The sequence below is a fragment of the Misgurnus anguillicaudatus genome, chromosome 21 (genome assembly GCF_027580225.2).
Source record: "Misgurnus anguillicaudatus chromosome 21, ASM2758022v2, whole genome shotgun sequence".
NCBI lineage: Eukaryota > Metazoa > Chordata > Actinopteri > Cypriniformes > Cobitidae > Misgurnus > Misgurnus anguillicaudatus.
In genome coordinates, this window is record NC_073357.2 from 36,458,537 (window position 1) to 36,473,998 (window position 15,462).

A 15,462-nucleotide genomic window follows, 5' to 3' on the forward strand; every position below is an offset into this window, starting at 1 on the left:
AAAGAACTGTTCATGGGGGCAATTCGGGCCTCTACACTCATTTTAAAGCCTGTATTGCTATATGTCAGTCTGTAAATGTGGATATTACTGGCTGTAAAGTATGTATACACAAAGATAACTAATAATAGCATTAGGAGACACAACAATGCTTAAAACAAGATCAATACCAGCACGATTTTAAGGAAAGATGGGGGTTAGAGGAATACAACCAATCACATTAATAGATTCATAAAATTATGTTATAAATACCACTTCAGCTTATCATAGTTTAAAAAATACGCTCCAATAAAGTGTTAACAGACAGTCCCTAGTGACAGAGGTCGTCTTTATTCTCCAAAGACTTCCTTATATAAAATAAATATATACCCTACTCTCCTTCATTGTCCTCTCTTTCTCTCAGAGCAAACAACCTTCTCTCCTCTTGTTATTAACTAAATATGAGCACTTTGACCGGGGGACAAAAATTCAATATTTTCCCCACCAAATATTTAAACCAAGCAAATAAACAGACAAATAAATAGGTCTCCCAGGCGACCGGGCGAGTGAGGAGGGCGGGATGTAATTTGACGGGCGAGTTATTTGGAAGACTGAAGCCCACAGCTATTCAGAGGCTCATTTCAGCACCTGTCAATCAAAGAGCAGAGAGGAGAGCGGCGGATAGCCATGTCGAGTGTCTAGGTGTGTGTATGAGAGTGAAGTGGCCGAATGCACAGACCCCTCAAGGTCGGAGTAGATAAGGTGAATATCGAATGTGATGAATATATCAACCCTTTCTCTCTTCATCTCTTCTCGCAGCCCAATAGAAACATCTTAATACCCATCTAATAGGTGGCTTTATCCAGAAAATGTAATAAACAATATAGAAAGAAATTAAAGAAAGAAAGAGACGTTACTATCTCTCTTTGTTTATTTGGTTATAGTGGCATTGGTATATGTGAGGTTATTTGGAGCAGTGGTGGCCAGTGCTGTGGGGCAGGATGTGGGTCATACAACATGACAGCCACTTCTAAAGATCCAAAATTGAGGGGGGAGTTGTGAGACCAAAGCCGCTGCAGAGTGGAAGGACTTCAGAGGGCCACTGATGCGCACACAAACACACAAGCTCTCTGTATCTCTCAATGGAGCACTGCGAATGCATCCCAAAAGTCAGGTCACAGCAGAGTTTAGCAGAATGAAACTGTCAACAGCACAGATACACACACATTGGAACCCTTTAAGCCAGATCACAGCAGTGTCCCTTCACTCAAGTGCCAAAAATGTGCTCCAAGAGTTTCACATCACTTTCAGTGTATCAGTCAAAAGCCAGATCCGTTCCATCACAAACACAGACGCGCAATGCCGAGAGCGCTGGGTCTTTGCATCCAAGATTGAGTCAAGCGAGAGGATCTGTTTCAAAATCTAGTAAGCTGTCTACCTAGACAACATTTCAAGGCATACTCCCAAAGTGCAGGAAACAAAGTTTTACACTATCTGCCTTTACAGTATATCTTGTTTTAGTGAAATCTAAAGTAACATCTGGCTACATCTATTGTGCTCACTAAACGTGACCCTGCATGTGAAATCCAGGCTAAAGTCTTAAATCTAAGGGTGCTTTCACATCTGTAGTTCAGTTCATTTGCTCCGGACCAAAAGTAAAAAAAGATACATTGTAGCTTTTTAGCAGTTTTGGTTCCTTTTCACACCACTGATTGCTCTGGTACGCACCAGTTGAAACGAACCAAAATGCAGTCATGTGATAACATCCACATCACACCACAAATTTCAGAGGCTCCGCACCTCCTCGCAACTCCAGGTCCTGCTATTGTGCTAATATTGCTAATAGAAACTGTCAACAAACACTTCCTCAACCCATAATGCACAGCGCAGCTGACTACGGCAGCTGGTTTAGTAGTCTCAGTCTCAGACGTCACGCCCACAGACTGTTGGCTGAACGTCTGATGTTTTTCGTACACTTTTCTGGAAACCCTGTGAGAATGTCAGTCATCTGTGATTGGTTGAAATAAACCAGATTTCCAGGAGACGCGTGTGTCGCGATTAGTTTCGGTCCCTGGAAAACAAAGCTCTGACGTTCCATTGAGGAAGAGAATCAATTGTGTTCAAGTGGATAATAATGATCAGTTATCATGATCAGCTAAACATTGGATTCTCAAAAATATACAAAGTTCGCGGCATAGACTCTCTAAAAGACGTCCAAGAGTTTTGCTTGAGGCAGTTAGTGGAGTCAAAAAGTTTGGTTCTCCTGAATTGCTTGTATGTGTTAAAAAGTGGAGAGATATGCTTCAAACAGATGTTTAACGGGAGCGTCTCATTGGTGTGGCTGTTGATGAAGTGCACAACGTTGTTCTATGGTGAGTAATGTTGTTTATTTAGATGCTAATTGGTTGCGGCTAGTTATTTAAAAAAACTGACTTGTTGCCAGCCAGCTCGTTATTGTGGGGAGTCCGAAACGTGACGCTAGACGAAACAAACTGTGATTGCTTGTTTGACATGTCGGTCAAACAGCTCGTGAGTGGGCTTTGTCCAGAAAAAGCAGCGAAAAACACCAGACCTTCAGTATTGAAGGTCTGGCTACGCGAGACTACTGGTTTAGTCCAAAAATGCGCAGTAATTTTGCAGTTAGTTCTGTTGGATCTCGGATCACGTTCTCACCACAAACGAACCGCTCCAGGGTTCGTTTGAAAGCGTACCGAGACCACCTCTTCAAGGAGGTCTTGGTCCCCTTGTTTGGTCCACATTTGGTGCGCACAAGAGTTCGATTGCTGCATTCTCACCTGCCCAAATAAACCGCTATTGAAAAGTGAGCTATTGAACTCTGGGACAATTCAACCGAACTTAATAAGGCAGGTGTGAAAGCACCCTAAATATGACATTAGGAGCATCAAAGTTTGATTTCACTTTAATTTCAATCTTTGACATATAAAAGATATTAAGGTCGAATGTTTTTTATATTATGTATAAGATGATTTTATTTAGAAAACACAAAATGACAAAAACATGACTTTAGCTGGGTTTTTAAAGGCGGGTACACAAAGAATCAACCTGTTAGCATGCTTACATTAAAGATTGCTTAAGGATGTATGTGCCATATGATTGACATTTAACAGTCGTTACCTTTGTAGTCAGTTTTTAATGTGTCACTTCAGTTTCAATTCAAATGTAATCCTTCCTTAACCCTGAAGTGCTGTTTATTAGAATTGCCCTAATCTGCTGTAAGTGGAAAAACTGCGATATTCCTTTTATGTTTTACAGTAATGGCATCAAACTATTTTTTTTCTTTTTAATAAATGTAAAAACTTTCAAGTTGCATTTATGTTGTGATTTGTTCCTCAATTACTAATTATTTGTATTTCACCCAAAATTCTCACAAAACCTGATTTTACTAACTAACTCAAAAATTTGATCACAAGTTAAACTTGTTGGGAGTACGACTGTGCAAAGATGCCCTAATATGCTTACAAAGTCTGTATGCTTAGTAGGAGAAATAAATCACTTATTTGCATCAACAAATTATCAAATTTCAAGTACGAGATCGAGGGTCTCTGCTACAGTAAACCTCTTTGCCATTGTGCTGCTACAGAATAAGTTAAACTTAACGTTAGAAATGTTTTATCTGGAACCATCATTAAATCTTGCAGTGGGACTTCGATCTCTCTTTGGTGTGTGTGTGTGTGTATGTGTGTGTGTGCGTGAGTGTGTGTGTGTGTTCTGCATAATGTTGGGTTGACAATTACTTACTTATTTTCTGATGTATGTGTGAGTAGCTGTTTTCTATTTGAAAAATAAAATTTGAAAAAAAAAACCAGAGTATTGTTACAGAACTGGAGGGTTATGTACTATCAGAGGCACCCGTGATAGAAGCGTCTGCTGCTTAGGCAGCCATGACGGGCGTCTGTAGCCGTTTAACCCACACAGCACTGAGGAGCGTTGTCATGGCCGCATCAAGGGACTGACAGATCCACTCATTGCTGGTTAACTGGGAGAACTGCATTATGTGCTTTTCATGTGGACGCACACACACACACTGCTCTTGAGACTTACTGTCTCACAGAATACTTCACTCATCAGTCTGTGTGGAGATCTGGACTCATGGGCAGTAAAAGAGTACACACATATACGAACTATATATATATACAGTCCTTTACTCACCTGTATGAGATTCCTACTTCCAAGGAACCCAACAGCAATTGCCGAAAGCTATACAATGAAGGAAACGAAACGAACGAAAATGCTCATAAAAATTCTTTAAATAAGTTGTGAAAATATCGCTGAAAATATCTCTGACCTGTTATGAGTCATGCACTAAAAGCAAAAGCATTTTGTGCCATTGGCATCACACTATGTGAAATGTGTCTATGAGGAAATACCAACACAACTGTGATTGTGGACCATAATAGATCGTGGACAGGTTTGTTTAATACGTTGTGAAGCAACATATTCTATTATCAGTCATAATCTAAATGTGAAATTGGATTTCTCCATCTAAATGTATGTGCGGCTGTGCACAAGTGTGTTCTGTTTGTCACCTGTGCGTTATGATGCAGTCTTTAACTTAGCTGTCAATCAGATAATAATACTCCATTCCTGTTGGAAAAATCACACAGACATTGTTTTCTGTCATGGCAGGGTCTTTCCATTGACTATTGCTTTTAAATTGGATATTTGTCACTCTCACACACTTTTATTGCATTTTTGGTAAATATGTTTATGAAACTGACCAGTCGTTGCCTGCTGCCCACAATATGATTGCAGGTAACGTAGGCACATTTGGTCCACATGATGCTGCAGACCCACACTACGGCATTCAATTCCCCAAGCACCTGGTCATCTCACCTTTACTAAGAATAACAACTACTGATGACCTTTACCCTCTCTCAGAACAATGCATACCTGTGGACTCATGCATCAGGATAACTGTAGTGAAGTTTAGAGTGGCCGTTCACCTGCTTACCTGAGGCTTATTCATCTATCACTCACCTACAGAGAAGAGGAAACATCTCCAGTGCCTAGGGGCAATGGGCGCACACACATGCACACGCACACATACATAGTATGAATAGTACATGAATCATCTGTTAAGCATAACATAAACATAACAATGTTTGTTCATGTTATCAATAACATTTAGTGACAGGTAATAAAAATTCTATACAAAAAGAATGACTGACCTCATACTAATAAATAAACCAGCATTGCATTTTATTTCTATCATACTAGCGCTTTGCGCACACAACGCTTTCAGAAAAGCAGCAGGGTTTGTGGCACTCCGGAGGAACAAAACAGAAAAAATACCACAATGAAAGAAAGATTATATATTTATAGATATTTATATACCAACCTCACAGCATTTACTCAGCATAAACACAATATTTGGCAACCAATGAAAACTCTAAAGTATAAAACACATTTAAGCGTCTTCATCAAATACTATAATATGGATCTTCTACAATAACACTGATGACACAGAAAAACGTAAAAAGGAAAACGAAAGCTGCTTGTCTCGACAGTCATCCCTTTTCCATTCATTTCATTCGATCTGAGGACATCAGAGTGCTTTCTTCATCCTTCATTCATTAAAAAGATGTAAAAGTGCATTCCTCCTGTACACACACACACACACTTATATTCAATCGCACAGAAATAAAGCCGTCTAAACAATTACACATGTGCGTGCCTCGTACCTGCATGCACCTATATAGACAAACTTCATTAACAAAGTTAGTTTAAAAACGTTTACCTCGCCTTTTCTCTACAAACAGTCACACACACAGGCAGATACACACACACACACACACACACACACACACACACACACACACACACACGCAAACATTCAAAAACTATTTTCAATTCAAACACATAAAATCCATAGACAAAACATTAGACAAAAGGCAACTGCACACATTTGACACCTCCTATAAATGCCTTATTACTCATCCAGTCATATTCAATATAATGGGATTCTATCTTACTTTTACCTCAAAAGATGGTGCGTGCACACACACACACACACACACACACACACACACACACACACACACACACACACACACACACACACACACACACACACACACACACACACACTAAGTGAACTGTGTATACTGTTTACATCTACATGATGCATGTCCAAAAAAAGCTTTAAAGGATATATGGAAAACTGAACTGAAACATACATACACTTGTGGATATATATACGGATATTTATGGATACTGAATGCTACTACTGATATGTTTCTATGCATGGTCATGTTAACACTATGGTCTTAGTTAAAGTGATAGTAAATGATACTGATAGGAACAGGAAAAATGTCTTTAATCATCCCTCCATCGAAATAACCGTCTGTCCCTCCGAGTTGACCTCAAAGTGGTGTGTGAAGGTAAATGTTGGTCGTCAGGTGAAGTGGGCCAAGAAGAGAAAGTAAACAGGTTTATGATGTACTGTTTTTTGTCACCTGTGATCTCCATCAGGGCCTTATCATCTCTTATCTTCCACCACATTACAATCTTTCTCTATTTCTCTCTCATCTACTCTCTGTACAACATCCCTACATCCTAGAAAAAAGAAAAAAAAAACACACAAATAATAAATTACAATGGAGTTTATGGTGCTTGTTTGTAGCATTTATAAACATCACATAATTAATCAGACAACTTTGATCTTACTTAATATATGGCTGAAGATTCTTGATTCATGAATTTATGAAGAGAATATGATTTTAAAGGGACATTCTACTTCTTTGAAAATATGCTCATTTTTCAGCTCCCCTAGAGTTAAACATTTGATTCTTACTGTTTTGGAATCCATTCAGCTGATCTTCGGGTCTGGCGCTACCACTTTTAGCATAGCTTAGCACAATCCACTGAATCTGACCAGACCACCAGCATCGCGCTCAAAAACAATCAAAGACTTTCAATACCTTTCCTACTGTATTTAAAACTTGACTCTTCTGTAGTTACATCGTGTATTAAGACCGACGGAAAATTGAAAGTTGCGATTTTCTAGGCAGATATAGCTAGGAACTATACTCTCATTCTGGCGTAATAATCAGGGACTTTGCTGCCGTAACATGGCTACAGGCGGTGCAATGATATTAAGCAGCAGCCAAAAATACTCCCCTTTAGTATCTTTCAATAGCAGTGGGCTATTTTCATGTAATATAATTGCGCCGCCTGCAGCCATGTTACGGCAGCAAAGTCCTTGACCACCACGCCAGAATGAGAGCATAGTCCCCAGCCATATCTGCCTAGAAAATCGCAACTTTCAATTTTCCGTCTGTCTTATTACATGATGTAACTACAAAAGAGTTTAAATAGAAAAAATATCGAATTTCCTTAGCCATTCCTAGCGCAACGCCAATGGTCCAATCAGATTCAATGGATTATGCTAAGCTATGCTAAAAGCGGTACCGCCAGTCCCGGACATCGGCTAAATGGATTCCAAAAGGGTAAAAATCAAATTTTTAATAGGGGAGCTGGAAGATGAACATATTTTCAAAAAAGTGGAGTGTCCCTTATATAACAAACACTCCTACAAAATATACCATTAAAGAGTTAAAAAATAAAACTATGTATTTATTTAGGTGTAACAAAGCTAAAACAATCATTTTACTTCACCTCCAGAGAAGCGACTCAACACGGCTGATGATGTCAAAGAGGTCAAAGGGGAGGGGCATGTCAGGGTCTTCATTACTCCAGTAGGGTCGGTCGACAGGTGCTTCTTCAGGTGGCAAGGTCTGTGCGAGGCTGGATTGGCATCTATTGGGACACACAAAGAAAAATAAAGATTAAAATTTCTAAACTCATGCCAAAAATACTTTGTAGCACTCAAAACAACATAATTGTGCAATTTAGTGGTTCAGCATCACCACACCAAAATGTGCTTACCAGTGTGTGTGTGTGTGTGTGTGGGAAGAGTTAAATGTCACCCTAAACACACAAAAAAGTGTGTGTTTGTCTAGGGGCAGTCCACATGGTCATTTCCTGATTGGTTTACGACACACAATAACCTTCTCTAATGACACGCTTACACAGAAGGACGACAAAGCATGCACAGGTTTTGTGAGTGTGTGTTTAAGCGAGAACGTGTGTGGTATGGCATCATCTCCTTGTTCTTCCTTTGAACTAAGTCTCAGGAATTCACTTCTGCAATCCTACAAGTGTAAGCATTGTAAATCACCATCTAAACACACCTGGCCTGCACTGATTATTATCCCTGTCATTCACACCTGGGCAGGTGAAGCCTGTGGCTTTAATTCCATAGATGCACTTTGATGTTATTGCATTTCTTCGTGTCAACTGATTAATACACTGACAGTGTGGTTTTACCTGATTACCACAATATAACGTCGCACAAATCTGACAAAACTGGGTGTGTAAGGAAGAATGTATGCATCTCTTTTGTGTATGTGTAGGTGAGAGATACAAAGAAAGAGAGAGAGAAAAAAAGCATCGTAAATCCTAAATGTTGTACAAGGTGAGCATGACCTTTCAACTGGGTGTGAAGAGCAATGCAAACTTAACATTAAGGGTAATTGTGTCATGCTTTAAGTGTGAATCATCAACACAATCTCATGGCAATTTGTAACTATTTTACGAGGTGGCGGATTCGTATTCATTCGTACAATTGAATTTGCATGTTTTAGTACAACCTGTTTCAGCCAAGTGATGGGGTGGAGCTTCATTAGTGTTTTTTCTAATAATCACACATTTTTGTATGATTCAGTTTGAATAAATTTATACAAATTAGAGAGCTCATTATATACTTTTTAATATACAACATTTCTGTGAGATCAGGCTGGAATTGTTCATCATAATTTAATGTGCAAAGACAATATATGAAAGCCATTTGAAGGCTGCATTCCTGAAGAGTTTTCAGAACACAACCCGACAGGTTAACTTCTAGTTCAACCGTAAGCAAGAAACAGTATTAAAAGTGCTAAGATTTTGAACATCACACACTAGAGGATAAGATTATTGTGCCAGAAAAAGCACCTTCACATCACTTTACAGTGAAGCAGATTTAAACGTATTGTGATTGTAAATCAATTATTATTATTTTTAATGTTTATGTTTGCTAGCTATTGCTGGTATTGAAATGAATTCACTTCAGCTCGGAAGTTAATGATGCCTTTTCACAGATGCATTAGTAGAGTTATTTTCTTACTTCCAAAAGCCGTTTCTCCATCTCCACTGTCTACCAGACCCGCATACAGTAGCAGCTTGTTTTGCAGATGCTATTTCAAAAGGTCTATCATTCACCTTTGTTTCTCATTGGCTATTGTGAAAGTATTTAAAAATGTAAAATACTAAATATTAAACATGTTTGCTATGTTTGGGGCAGCCCCAATTTGCCTGCGGTTATTAAAGGAGGTGTAAGATTAAATCTGTAAATGTAACATTACTAGGGCACTATGATTTCCGTGATGCGGAAATCACAGACAGAATTACAGAATCCAAGCATAAAAATGTAATGTACTTTAAAACGTGGAATGTCACAGAATTTGGAAAGTTTTTGATTCAGTCATTTTTAAACCCCATTATAACTCATTTCAAATGCTAGTTTTGACGTGGTTTCATTAATCTGCAACTAAAATTACAGAAATGCACAGAAACATTTTCCTTTTGTGTAATGTTGGACGTAAAGAAAGAGACATCCATGTCTTGTCATGCATTGCAAACAATGACAAGCGTTGCCTCATCAAAGCACAAGCAGGTTTTGTCAAATCCCAGGACACAGCAGACGGAAAAAAATAAAGAGTATAGTATACTTTCTTCCCGCAACCGCCTTGCATGCTCGCATCCGCACTCCACACAGCTTTGAAATTATATTTACAGGATCATTTACCAATTTAGGATAGATGAAGAAAAGTTGCGGATCCACCAATGCAAACAAAGTTTAGAATAAACAGCAAGAAAACAAAGACCACGCGCTTCTCTTCACCTCTACTTAAAAGGGTGTATACCACAATGTATTCTTCAGACAACATGAGGGCTCACATCCAAAATGTGCAGCCGCGAACAGAAGAGCATTGGCAGTCAACACACGCTGAACTAAGTTTTCTATCTTGTTCAAGTGAACATAAACACCTGGGGCCTCATGTACAAAGCCTTGCGTAGAATTCATACTAAAACATTGCGTAGGGGAAAAGCAGTAAATGTGCGTACGTACGCACCAAAAAATACAGATGTATGAATCTTTGCTTAAGTATGATACCACGTACATTCTCTTTGTACCTCACAATTAACGCAAAATTGTGCGCACATGCACGAGCACATCACCACACCTCCTCCCTCAATTAAATTAATATAAATATGGTAATTAGTCCAATTCGGCAAAATAAACCAGCAAGAACATGGCTAAAGCAAGCAAGAAGCGAAATTTCACTGAAAATGAATTAGAGGTGCTATTATCAGAGGTAGAAACCAGAAAAAATGTTTTATTTGGATCTTTGTCCTCTGGCATAAATAACAAAAGAAAGAAAAAAGAGTGGGACAGTGTGTCTGATGCCGTCAACGCGGTGGGATCTGAGAGTCGCACCGTTAATGAATTGAAAAAGAAATGGTCTGACATAAAGGTGGAAGTTAAACGGAGAACTGCTGCGCACCGACAAAGTGTGGGCAGAACAGGCGGTGGTACAGGGGCCGATGAACTTACACCCTTTGATCAAAGGGTTGCCTCTATTGTAGGAGACACGTTAATCTCCGGAATCGTATCCGCTGATGTGGGAGACTCCGATACTTTACAGGACTGCCAGGAAGGTGAGTAATTTAAAAGATATTTCCTTAACTTTGAGACGTATAGCCTACCAACCACCATTTAATTTTAAAATGCATGCAATGTAGCAAAAAGTACACCAGAGATTTTACGTATCCACTGCTTTTATTGCAATTGCGTGTATACCCATTAATTATGAACATAGTCAAATTACTGTTAACATGTGTTTATTTGGACTTAGGAACCACAGGAACAACAGCAGGAACATCCACTGGCACGCACTCAGAGTCCGCACCACCCGAGCAGCCAGAGCCCATTCAGCCCAGCGTCTCCGGTGTCTCTAATGCTCCCCCCAGTGCTGAAGCCCGTCCATCTGGCCGTGTCTTGACGAATGCTGTTCTGGAGTCACAACAGCAAATTGTTAGGGCCATTGGGGAAATTAACAGTCACCTGAAAAATGTCAGTGACGCACTCACAGAAATAAGCAATTCATTAAAGGAATTGGTCAAAAAATAAACTTTGTGTCTGAGTACCATTTTATATTGTCGCAATTACACGTTGACGGGCCTGAATGGCTTGTTGATTGTGCTGCACACATACTGGTCCTGGGTCAGGGTCATCTGGCAGTGCCCTTACCTCACCAAGGGGTATGCCATGCAAGTGCGCGACATTGTGCAGTACTCCACAGGCCAGTATGATGCGGCAAACCTTGTCAGGGCGGTATAACAGCATCCCCCCGGTCCGGTCAAGGCAGCGCCATCGACATTTCAGCTGCCCAATCGCCCGCTCCACAACTGACCGAGTGCGAGAATGGGCATCATTGTATCTGCGCTCTCGATCAGTTTGTGGGTTGGTGAGGGGGGTTAACAGCCACGTCTTTAGTGGATAACCACTGTCGCCTGAGGGGCAGTTGAATAATTACACAAAAAAAGATTAAACTTTTAGATAGAACCATACATGTAAACTCATAACTTACCAAGTAGCCACCCATCGCGCACCCTGCCAGCTTGGAGTCTCATCCCAACCATGCTGTTTGTAAGGATATATGAATCATGGGTTGCCCCAGGCCACCTTGCCACAATATTTGTTAGGCGCATTTGTGCATCACATATAATCTGCACATTTATTGAATGAAAATGTTTCCGATTCACATATGCAAATTCTTCTTCAGATGGCGCCTTTATAGCAATATGTGTGCAGTCGATCGCTCCGATTACATTAGAAAAACCGGCTATCGCTGCAAATTGCGCTTTAATGTTTGGCTGGTCACCTGCATCATATGGGAATGTTATATACCTGGTAGACAAGCGGATGATCCCGTCCCATACAGCTGGCATTGCACGGCTCAAACACGACTGGCTTATTCCCGAGCGGTCTGCCAGTTCTCTTTGGAAAGAACCAGTTGCCAGGAAACCAAGTGTTGTAAGCACCTGTAAAGGAACGGGTAATGCGTGGCTCCTCGCTGTCTCTCTTTCCAAATTCGGACCCAACTCAGCGCAGAGCTCCAAGAGTATAGCCCTTGGAAATCTGAAACGGCTGATAAGCCAGTCATCATCGTGGGCCAGAAAATCATTGTGGTCCCTAAAAACTCGTTCTCTCCGGATTTGCCCATTGAAAATGTCCTCTAATAAAGCCAACGCTGCCATTGCTAGACGGGTTGTATCATTTTGCACATGCTTTTTATATGTTCTTACTTAATTGCATAATTAATAGAATATTTTAATAAGACTCTTGTGACAATAATATGCAAATTAATTTATCAATTACAATTTATAAGCAATATCTGACAGCTGGTGGTCCGATAGAACAATTCTGTTTGCCACTTCACTTTATGGCCTCTATGAGTCGCCAACGGGCAAAAAACACGACAAATGTACGTACGCCAGGCATGAAGTTTACGTGGAGGAACGCACATTCTTACGTTTATTTCACTGTTAGTACATCTGACCGTGAACGTGAAAGCTGACGTACGCCGCGTTTTTTTGCGTACGCAGTGTTGATACATGAGGCCCCTGGATGTTTATCAGTATTGTGCAGTCTGTCTTAGGTCTTAAAGTGACAACAGCCTGCTGCTTGCTTTGAAAAGCACTCACTACTCTTAACGGAACAACTTTTGCAGCTGTACATTGCTGTGCAGTGTTTTTTTTTTTTTTTTTGCATTTATTGCAAATGTTAAATCATAGATTGTTGACAGACAATTTCTTAACTAATATATTTACATTTAATACAGATGCCTGAAAAAAAATTTGGCAGCCAAAATACATCGACCTATATGTAATTTAAATAAATTGATGTTAAATTGTATTCGTTTAAAGTTTTCAGTCGAAAATATATGCTTTTTGATTATTGAAATTTAACTTAATTATTAAAAGCAAAATTCAGAAAAATCGAAATGGAAAACACAGAATTTGAGAATAAATAAAACAGAATTTGGGAAAAGATCAAACAGATTTGATAGGGCCCTATATGATAAAGGGGAAAACTGGGATAAATTCGGGCCAATAATTCTATAGCTTTTTCATTTGCTGACAATACAATGGTTAAATAAATTAATTATTAGCATATGTAATTGTGAATAAGAATAGAATAGCAAAGCCCTAACACTAGTTTGACACAACTCATACATCTATAAATCGAGCTATTTTTGTAATCCCACTTGTAATACAAAAGAAGCACTCATGTATCCTCACAAACAGTTCACACAGTTTCTCCTACAAACACTCACTATAGTAAACACGCATCCACCTCTGCTCAAAGACTTCAGCGGTGCACAAAGGAGGAGGCCGGCATTATGGATGAGTCTTTGCTGTCCGGCGGTCAGAGGACAGCCCCTGTCTGACACTATTTGTGGTTATATATTTTGTGAGGGCCACTTAATGGTGAAGTGGCTCTCCTGTTAAGTGCTGTCTCTTCAACTTCACCAGCCACACGAGAGGCTGCATTACACGCCAAGGGTGAAATTAGCATATAGCGCTTCAATATATCATCCTCATATTGCATCAGGGCTTGACAATAACATCCGTTAACATGAGCTAAGTACCCTAATGTAGCACATCAGTTCATAAATAATATGAGGGCCGTTCCGTGCGTGTGTGTATTTAAACTCTCTCATCATTTGTTGGATTATTGGAAGGGACAGAGAAGAGGGAACGTAAGTAAATAGACTGCGGTTAAAGAGACCTGCAGCCATAAAGACTAACTTGCATTCACACACATACACATTTAAGACGGGCCGGATTTATTTTCTGTAAGATGGGCTGAGAATAAAAAATCAATTGAATGAATTCAATTGTAAATGATGATGTAATAATGATTAGGTCACAAGGATTGATGAGGTTTGGGGGTAGTAATAGATCTGGCTTGTTTAGAAGGGTGTAGTTTTGGGGTGCAGGGTCAAGGAACATAAATTAAACAAAGTGTGTTTAACACCCAGTCAATGCTTCAAGTGACCAGTGTGACAAAACTAGTTTGATCCCATCATAAAATAAAGCATGCTTGTAGTATAGATTAGTAAATGTAGAGGTTACAGAAAACTTTTAGAGACACATGAGGTCAGGATGTACTAAAATACGTGTCAGATAATATTTCTGGATCCAATAAGCCATGACGTTAAGTGTGTGTGTTGTTGAAAGTATATTTGAAAGTGTATGCCAACCATCCGTATAGATTAACCTCTCAGAGATGCAGTCTACCTCTCCCATCTGACCCTCGCTCAGGAGAGATTGACGTTACAATCACTCATTTCAATTTGCTGTGAAACTCTATAACCTGACAGCCAGGCCTGCTGGAATAGCAAGCTAATGTTGAGGGAGGGAGATCTATCACCTCTGTTCTTCTGGGGGACGGCTCACACACTCCCACCCAACATGTTTAGCGTACTTGAACTTCGACTTTAGCCCGCCCGGTCCGCGCTCACACACACACGCGCGAGCGCGCGCACCTGGCGTCCCAGCTGAAACTAACCACTTTAGCTAAAGTGAGTGTTAATTATGGACAGCAAAGCAGTCAATAAAAGGTTAATGCAGAAGGCAGTGGATAAATTCCTTTAAGCATTGCATCACTAGGCCATCTCTGGGCAGCACGCGAGGCTCTCTCTGTGTCTGATCAATACATTTTACTGTAATGTTCTCCCTATCGATTTCTCCCTCTCTCTCTCTCTCTCTGTGTATCCTCCTTCAACTGAGATAAACTAGAAGAGCGAGGCAGCGTAAAGCAGGAACGGACTGATAAATGAAATGATTAAAACCTCTTTTCAGTTGGACTTTCCCTTTGACATATTGCTGTGGTTTATAGCATCGTGCTGGACTTCACCTCTGAGGTCGTACATTACTTGCCCCCCACTTTTAAAGGGAGTAAAATGCCATTATTAGACAACATCAGAGCTTCTGCCCGCCATTATTACGCTGATAGATGTAGGGCTAAAATGCTGGGTACACAGACGGTAGACAATGCTAATTGCATTGGCCTACCAGAAGATCATTTACAACCATACGGCTACAAATGGGCCTGTTTGATTAGGGCATTACAGTGAGGTTACACCGTGCGCTATCCTGTATCTGCGTGCGATAAGAGCTATTTGTACGTCGGCTTGTCTATGCAAAGTCTGCGGTTCGCAAATGCACTCGGCTTGAAACGAACAGATATTACTCATAAAGGGTGGAGATTTCTTTCCCCTTTGAAACGTTTCTTTCTCATTTCATGTGCGCAGGTGTGAAGGGTGTATGTGTGAGAGCCGGTGTGCAGGTGTG

The 15,462-nt window shown here is 40.1% G+C and overlaps 2 protein-coding genes across 3 annotated transcripts in view; one reads left to right on the top strand and one right to left on the bottom strand.

Moving 5' to 3' along the window:
- Positions 1-5,177: 5,177 nt before the first annotated feature.
- Positions 5,178-15,462, bottom strand: part of fto (FTO alpha-ketoglutarate dependent dioxygenase) — a 168,566-nt gene continuing 158,281 nt past the window's right edge. For both annotated transcript variants that reach the window (XM_055205511.2, XM_055205505.2), the window contains 2 exons: positions 7,615-7,755; positions 5,178-6,552 (listed from right to left, as the gene is read on the bottom strand). In XM_055205511.2, the coding sequence (XP_055061486.2) occupies positions 6,546-6,552; positions 7,615-7,755 (148 nt within the window). In that variant the 3' untranslated portion in view covers positions 5,178-6,545. The remainder of the gene's footprint in view (positions 6,553-7,614; positions 7,756-15,462) is intronic.
- LOC129447465 (nuclear apoptosis-inducing factor 1-like) lies at positions 10,311-11,230 on the top strand. The gene is made up of 2 exons (XM_055209229.2): positions 10,311-10,758; positions 10,956-11,230. Exons 1-2 carry the CDS (start codon positions 10,353-10,355, stop codon positions 11,228-11,230), a joined length of 681 nt encoding a protein of 226 aa, XP_055065204.1. The 5' UTR covers positions 10,311-10,352.

Excerpts from the sequence above, each read along its gene's own strand:
- LOC129447465 (XM_055209229.2), top strand. The coding sequence starts at position 10,353 with ATGGCTAAAGCAAGCAAGAAGCGAAATTTCACTGAAAATGAATTAGAG. Across the intron at positions 10,759-10,955 it reads TTTACAGGACTGCCAGGAAG|GAACCACAGGAACAACAGCA; the intron begins GTGAGTAATTTA and ends ATTTGGACTTAG.